We start from the raw sequence: 8,050 nt of genomic DNA on the forward strand, positions 1-8,050 counted from the left end.
GCTCCATTAATTATTTTTTTTACACTGGAGATAATCACTAACAGTATATTATGTGCTTATGTAAAGTAAAATACAAAATACAGAAACAGGGTTACTTTAGTGAAGAATTCAGTACAATATATGCAGTATATGGTCTCCCTGGTAGCAGTGAGTAGTCTATAGCTGCTGCATAATCTACATACTGACTCCCACATGAAGAGAGTTACAGTATTCACAACAATAAAAGCACAAAGGACCACATCCAGATCTCCAAAAACTATTTAGAATCAACGCAATGTGAAAGAAGTTACTACTTATCCCTGAGTTTACTAAGCAGACTCAAGAAATACACCCAGCATGTGTGGACATTTGAAAGCCCAAGAAAATAAGCTTCCTCATGAGTGACGTTTCCAGGACTGATGAGAAGGACCTTTGTCTTAGTGTCATTATACTGGATATGTAAATATTTGTCTTGCCTTGACATCTTAAAGACAACTTAAAAGAGACTAAAAGGTCCAGTTTAAGGAGACGTAAAGCTAAGCTCCTCCGCGAATCGCCACCTTTTGGGAGCTATGTTGTCCGGGGCAGTAGCCCCTGGTATTGTCTCCCAAGGCAAACAGGTCTCAGGGGAGAGCCCAGACTAAGAGCGGTTCAAAATAAACCTGATGAAAAGCAGCCCACTGTCTTCAGCCACCTCGCCCGGACCAGGGAAACCGGGGCACCTTCCCGGAGCCAGACCCAGGAGGGAAGCTCGTTGGCGAGTGTCTGGTGGACGGGCCTTTGTCCATGGAGCCCGGTCGGAAGAGCCGGAGCTGGTGCAGGAGGTGGAGCGGTACCAACTAGATATAGTTGGACTCACCTCCACACACAGCACTGGCTCTGGAACCAAGCTCCTGGAGAGGGGTTGGACTTTGTCCTTTTCTGGAGTTGCCCAGGGTGAGAGGTGCCGGGCGGAAGTCGGGATACTCACAAGCCCCTGGCTGTGTTGGAGTTTTTCTCTTTTAGCGAGAGGGTCGCCTCCATGCACCTATGGGTTGTGGGGAGCAAGGCTCTGACTGTTGTTTGTGCTTATGCACCAAACAGCAGTTCGGAGTATCCGGCCTTCTTGGAGTCGGTGGGAGGGGTCCTGGAAAGGGCGCCGCCTGCCGACTCTGTAGTTCTCATGGGGGACTTCAACGCTCACGAGGGCAATGACGGAGAAACCTGGCGGGGGTGTTTGGGAGGAACGGCTTGCCCAATCTGAACCCGAGTGGTGTCTCGCTATTGGACTTCTGTGCTAGCCACGGTTCGGCCATAACAAACACCATGTTGGAACATAAGGTGGCTCATAAGTGTACCTGGTACTAGAACACCTTAGGCCGGAGATGTATGATTGACTTTGTAATCGTATCATCTTACACACCCATATGGTAGTCAAAAAGCTCCTTGGTGGCAAGGCACTGGGGGTGGATGAGATCCGCCCTGAGATGCTGAAGGAGCTGGACACTGTTGGGCTGTCTTGGCTGACACCTCTCTTCAATGTCGCATGGGGGTCGGGATCAGTGCCCATGGACTGGCAGACCAGGGTGGTAGTTCCCATTTTCAAAAAGGGGACCGGAGAGTGTGCTCGAACTATCGGGGTATCACACTACTCAGCCTCCCGGGGAAGGCTTATGGCAGGGTGCAGGAAAGGAGGCTCCGACCGTTTGTCGAACCTTGGATTCAAGAGTCACCGGTACTGTTAGTGACTTTCATCGACAGAATATCTAGGCGCAGCCGAGGCGTGGAGAACGTCAGGTTCGGGGGTCTCGGGATTGCCTCTCTGCTGTTTGCAGATGATGTGGTCCTGTTGGCCTCATCGAATCGTGATCTTCAGCATTCACTGGGGCGGTTTGCAGCCAAGTGTGAAGCGGCTGGGATGAGAGTTAGCATCTCCAAATCTGAGGCCATGGTGTTCTTCCGGAAACCGGTGGATTGCTCGCTCCAGGTGGGGACGGAGTGCCTACCGCAACCAAAGGAGTTCAAGTATCTCTGGGTCTTGTTCACGAGTGAGGGTAAGATGGAGCGGGAGATCGACAGGCGGATTGGTGCGGCTGCAGCAGTAAAGCAGGTGCTGCACCGGACCGTCTTGGTGAAGAGGGAGCTGAGCTGGAAGGCGAAGCTCTCAATTTACCGGTCGGTATACGTTCCGACCCTCACCTATGGTCACGAATTCTGGGTCATGACCGAAAGGACAAGGTCGCGGCTACAAGCGGCCAAAATGAGTTTCCTCCGTAGGGTGGCCGGGCTCAGCCTTAGAGATAGGGTAAGGAGCTCGGATATCAGGAGGGAACTTGGAGTTGAGGCGCTACTCCTTCGTGTCGAAAGGAGTCAGCTGGGGTGGTTAGGGCATCTAATCAGGATGCCTCCTGGGCGCCTCCCACTGGAGGTTTTCCAGGCACGGCCAAATGGTAGGAGACCCCGTGGAAGACCCAGAACACGCTGGAGGGATTACATCTCCCAGCTGGCCTGGGAACGCCTCGGGATCCGACCCCAGATAAGTGGAGGAAAATGGATGGATGGTTGGATAACTAAGTTCTGTTTGTTGAAACTTACACCTCAAGAGACAGTAGCGGAGGAGGATGAAAATGATCAATTATTAACTGAAACTAATAAGGAGTACAACTATGTCTACCCCAAATGCCCTTCCTTAATCATTTAATCAGTCAGTAGCAGGCCTCCAAAGGTTATGAGTCAGGGCTACATATCAACACTAGTTGTGTGATGTTCAACTTCCTACATTAGACAGCAGAATGTCTTTCTCCTGGTCTTGCATCAACATGGTGTCTCAGAGACATGTTTAAATAAGGGCATGGTGCCACTCTGAGGGTTTGGCCGTGGTCCGGCTCTCCTTTATAAAAAGGTCACTTCCTTCTGACTGCATTCACTGCGGCAGCACCTTGCACTGAGAAGGAAACAGCTGATGAACATCGTTCTCCACCAAAGCAGGTAATACGACTTCACTTGGTTGATTTAGTACAAATTATAACTTAAAATGTGAATTTAAAATACATTTGTTTTTTGTGTCTTTTGTGTTTTAGGGTTTTTAGATCTTGTTGGCAGAAGCATTGAAGGTGAGCATTCTCATGATCCTGACCTGGTTTAACTTTGACAACTGCTTTTGCTCCTTTTCTCTGGAAAGTGAACTTTTGTAGAAACTGGAAAACATTCGATTTCCATGTTGTGAATATTTTGGTATGAAGTTAACGCAGTGGTGGAAGAAGTACTCAGAGCTTTTACTTCTGTAAAAATAGCAATATCACACTGTAGAAATACTCTGTTATTACAAGTAAAAGTCCTGCGTGGCAAATGCTACTTCAGGAAAAGTACATAAGTATTAACATCAAAAAGTACCAAAAGTAAAAGTACTCATTATGCAGAATTGTCCATTTCAGAAAAATAAATGATATTATTAGATTATAACTATTGATGCATTTATATGTTCATCTCTTTTAACGTATTAATATATATTTTATATATTACTATTACATACCACTGGGCAGCTAATTTCCCCTGGGGATCAATAAATCATTATTGACGTAATAATATCATAATGTATTTATTGATTTTACGTGTTGTTTTTCTGAACTTGCTAAATAGTTTAAGCTGTCAGATAAATGTAGTGGAGTAAAAAGTACAATACGTCCCTCAGAGATGTAGTGGAGTAGAGGTGTAACGTAGCAGACAATACAAATACTCAAGTAAAGAACAAGTAACTTAAATTTTAACATAAGTACTTGAGTAAATGTACTTAGTTACAGATTGACTGTAGACCAGATCAGACTGCGTCTAATGAAAGAACAGCTCCAGAGAGTCTTTTCTTCTGAGGGACAAGTATGAGAGACACGTTATGTAAGTTTCACCTTTAAAACTATTTTCAAATTTCTCAAGAATCCAAAAATTGTTGTATTTATTTCTCCACGTTATTGTTGTCTCACTAAACTTTAAATAAGGAATTATACATTTTAGTCATCAAATTTCAATGTTGCATCTAATTATGAGCATAAAACCTCAATATGAGATGTTGAAACTATGCAGGTGAAATGTGATGTGTGCTGGTGAAGCTTGGGTTTAATTAAAAACCTGCTGCAGATTATAAACATTTTGAGATTGTAATGTGTATCATTATTATCCCTGATGATGTTTGTTGAACATACTCAGATGGCAGGCCTGTGCTGGATGGCTGTAACGCTGGGCTTGTTGCTGTCTGTTGGAAAGAGTGTGGATACTTTTGAAAGACCAGATGACAGCCAACTTACAGACATCGTTAATGAGCTCTGGAATAGGTGAGTCAGTTTGTATTAAATACCAGACAGGTTGATCGACTTCATCCTCCTTTCTTCTAAACAAAACCTGGCCAACATTCCTGCGGTTCTGTTCTCTCCCATTGTATTCAAGACCTGCAGACACTGTGGACACCTTTAGAAAGCAGGTCTTTTTAAGCTTGATTTAATGTGCATTATTTTATATGTTTTTAACTTGATGTCTGATTTCATGTCTCTTGTCTTGTGTTTTATTTGCTTTTACGTCTTTAATTGTGAAGAACATTGTGATGTCTGCACTTCAAAAGTGCTATATAAATTAAATGACTAACTTTTATTTCTGTTATCTGGTTTCATTCGGTTGTTATTTAGTTGACTGTTCAAACAATCAAACATATCAGTGACATGTTGTGTCTGTATTCATTTGGCAGGTATAGACCAAGCTACAAAGTCAAGGATGGAAAAGACGGCAGGTGATTAAGTTAACATTAATCATGAAGTACTTTTCAAAGTAAAAGTTAAAATGTGTTTCATAGCAAAGAGAAAAGACTACAGACGATTAAAACAACACACATCACAGACTGACAGAACAATACTGTTTACCCTCCATGATTTTCCATAATTCACAATATTAAGAAACAATTCTGGACGAACAATTCAATTATGACTTTCTATATTTAATCTAATATAGAGACAAAAACAGATGTGTGGAGTAACATATGACTGAAGTCTACAGTTTAATTTGGTTCCTATACTTTATTAACAAACTGTTTTAAATGACATCTGCTTTACATCTTGTGTTTCTGTTCCCTTTGACAGAAGATACCCCATGTTCAGTCTGGCTGTAAGCATCCCATACAACAACAACAAGAAAATGTACGACGTCAGTCAAGTCATTGACTTTCCTGCTAATGTGATAGATTCAATTGTAAGATGTAAAGTTTACAGGGGCATGAGGGTGGTTGCAGCCACAGTTCTGAAATGGCCCGATGTTCTGGATCAGTGTCCTAATGAAGAAGTACAATGGTCCATTGTTCAGACTAAATGTGATCCAAAGTCTAAGACATGGGCTGACCTTAAAGCAAACTGCCCTTGTGTAGTTTGTACAGCTGATCATGCCGAGTACCGTGTTCTGCAGAACTTTGACACGTTAACAAATAATCGAAACCAAAATGATTTCTTGCTTTTCTACGTTCTTTCTTCACCATGTGATCAAAGATGTACAAACCAAGGTAATCCCCGGAACATTCTCAATGGCATAAATAAGATTAAGAAGTGGAACAACTACGCTGTTGTGTTTTCCAATGTATTCCAGCCTCGAAGTGGTGAACCCGTATCCGAGGAGAATCTCATACGAGCGCTTGAGCAGCTTGGGTCATACGATGGTCCCCACGATGGTCCCCTAGGACCAATTGGTCTGAAATACATATTCCGTTGCGACGGCAGCCGCTGCTCAAGCTGCTTTACGGGTAATACAGGTACAGTCACCCGCTTCTGTTACACAGACAAACCAAAACCTGGTCCTAGCCACAAACCCCCCTCACGAAGTGGTCAGGGTGGGAGAGATAAAAAAAACAACAACATTAATAAGAACGCAGGGGTTTCCACTAATGTTGGTGGTAATTCAGGGGGGGTGGTGGGTCAGGGTGACAGCGGAGGGGGTCAATGGAGGCAAGGCAGGGGCAAAAAAGGTAAATAAGACTAATGAAGGTGAAGGTGTTTCCTCCTCATAAAGTGGCTTCGAGGTCCGTAATGGCAGCTGCAGTGAAGCAACTAGTTCTATCTTTCCACCAGTGACAGTTTGTGATACTCTGTGATGCACAGAGGTGATTTTCATTTTGTTTCAAATTAAAAATAAAAAAGAAGTCTGCTGTAAGTGAAGCTCAGTATTTACTCCTGTCATTGTAAACTCTAGCTCTGTGAAGAGTTCTGTTCTTTCTCATTAAAGCTTTGGCTCAGCATCAACTCTGATGTGTGTGTGTGTGTGTGTGTGTGTGTGTGTGTGTGTGTGTGTGTGTGTGTGTGTGTTATTTTAGAGCGCAGGCTGGCAGAACAACCCTCATCTCACAGTTTGGATCTTCTGGGTGAAACAGTTCAGCATGTCTTATAGATAACACCTTTCTATTATCGTCTTCTCTCTTTTTAATTTTTTTGCAGAGTGAATCTGCATGCTTTTATATTTCCAGATAAAGGCGTGGTGCCATGCTGCAGGTGTTGCTAATCTAAACCATGCTTTGAGCGCGAGGGGCGTCCCCTAACACGCGACTACTATCACTAGATCTTCTGCTCGCGGAACTTTCACCTGCTCACTCGCGAGTAGTTTTTCTTTTTGACACTAAGTGGGCGGAGTCACCATTGTACAACTAAATGGAATTGGTTACAATCCTCGTCTTTGGACTGGCCAGATATCACTCTGACACAGACACTAGATGGCGGTATAGAGGTGGTTTTCAGACTGTACTAAATATTGTACTTTTACTCCACTACATCTCAGAGGTAAATAATGTACTGTATTGACACTACAAATCTAATAGAATTTGATGCATTGCTGTAGATTAAACTAACCAACAGTATATAAAGGAGTTAAAAAATAATGCAGCAATATATATCCTAAAACATCAGATATAATAGTAAAACACTGACAGGGTACATTTTTATAGTGGACTTAGACCTAGTGTCTGTGTCAGAGTGATATCTGTCCATCCAGTCCAAAGACGAGGATTGTAACCAATTACATTTAGTTATACAATGGAGACTATGTCTGTCCACTTAGTATCAAAAAGAAAATCTACTCGTGAGCGAGCAGGTGAAAGTTTCATGAGCAGAAGATGTAGTGATAGTAGTCGAGCGTTAGGAGACGCCCCTCGTGCTCAAAGCATTGGTTTTCTCCTCTCGTGAGCAGAGATGCTCTGCGTGGCGAGACGGTTCCTTGTGTCAATTTATTTTAAGAAGAAAGTCAATAATAAGTCAATCAGGATTAGACTTCTATTAATGGAGATTAAAAAAAAAGGACATGCATGCCTGGTTTCCTGTGAATCTTGTGTTCGTGTGTGTTTGTGTGTGTGTGTGGGTCTGTATGCATTGTATAATAGAGGTTTGTTAAAAAAAAGTTCTATTGTTCATACTTTCAATCATCATTTTTGCGTTTGGAAGACACACAGAGTGTTCAACAAATAAAAGGCGATATATACGAAGTGACTTTCAGACGTTTGGAAATACAACAGCATGGTTGAGATCATCACTCAGGAAGACCAGTGCAATTGTACAGTGATATAGAACAACTTAAAATGAGCTGCAAAGAGAATAAGACTTGGAAGAGAAGCCCCAAACAGAGGGTTCAGACTATCTGGATGTGCTCGGATCTTTACTCGAAGGCTTGGAGAGGGAGAATAGGGGCTTATTTAGTCAGACAGAACAACTTCCAATGAGCTGCAAAGACGATAACTTGACGTTCGAAGACGCGTCCAACAAGGACACGGCTGAGACAGTGAACTTGTGACTTGGAAGAGAAGCTTTAAGCAGAGGGGTCAGGGAGTCTGGATAGGCCTGGACCTAAACTGGAAGCTTTGGAGAGTCATAACAAGGCCTTGAGCAATGGGTGGAGCAGCTTAAAATGCGTTTTGAGCGTATAGCTGAACGATGCATGGCAGAGAGGAGAGAAAAAGAGGCCCTGCAAAATACAATGCAGGAACTCAACATCGAGCTCCAAAGCAACATGGATTTGTCTACGCAGCAGCAGAAGGCCTCTGAGAGGGAGAAGATCCTCCGCCAAGAAATAGATGACCTTTGAG

The 8,050-nt window shown here is 43.2% G+C and overlaps 1 protein-coding gene across 1 annotated transcript; it reads left to right on the top strand.

Moving 5' to 3' along the window:
* Positions 1 to 2,879: 2,879 nt before the first annotated feature.
* Positions 2,880 to 6,212, top strand: LOC137885223 (uncharacterized). The gene is made up of 5 exons (XM_068727397.1): positions 2,880 to 2,946; positions 3,039 to 3,071; positions 4,159 to 4,283; positions 4,691 to 4,732; positions 5,079 to 6,212. The coding sequence occupies exons 3-5, from the start codon at positions 4,159 to 4,161 to the stop codon at positions 5,956 to 5,958; spliced, it is 1,047 nt and encodes a 348-aa protein (XP_068583498.1). The 5' UTR covers positions 2,880 to 2,946; positions 3,039 to 3,071; the 3' UTR covers positions 5,959 to 6,212.
* Positions 6,213 to 8,050: the final 1,838 nt, after the last annotated feature.

Source organism: Cebidichthys violaceus, unplaced genomic scaffold (assembly GCF_023349555.1).
Source record: "Cebidichthys violaceus isolate CVI_PGR_0920_01 unplaced genomic scaffold, fCebVio1.0.p SCAF_4, whole genome shotgun sequence".
NCBI classification, from domain to species: domain Eukaryota; kingdom Metazoa; phylum Chordata; class Actinopteri; order Perciformes; family Stichaeidae; genus Cebidichthys; species Cebidichthys violaceus.

Bases quoted from the DNA above. Each gene is read 5' to 3' on its own strand.
- LOC137885223 (XM_068727397.1), top strand. From the start codon at position 4,159: ATGGCAGGCCTGTGCTGGATGGCTGTAACGCTGGGCTTGTTGCTGTCT. The intron at 4,284-4,690 runs GTGAGTCAGTTT...TTCATTTGGCAG, and splicing joins GTTAATGAGCTCTGGAATAG to GTATAGACCAAGCTACAAAG. The intron at 4,733-5,078 runs GTGATTAAGTTA...TCCCTTTGACAG, and splicing joins AAGGATGGAAAAGACGGCAG to AAGATACCCCATGTTCAGTC.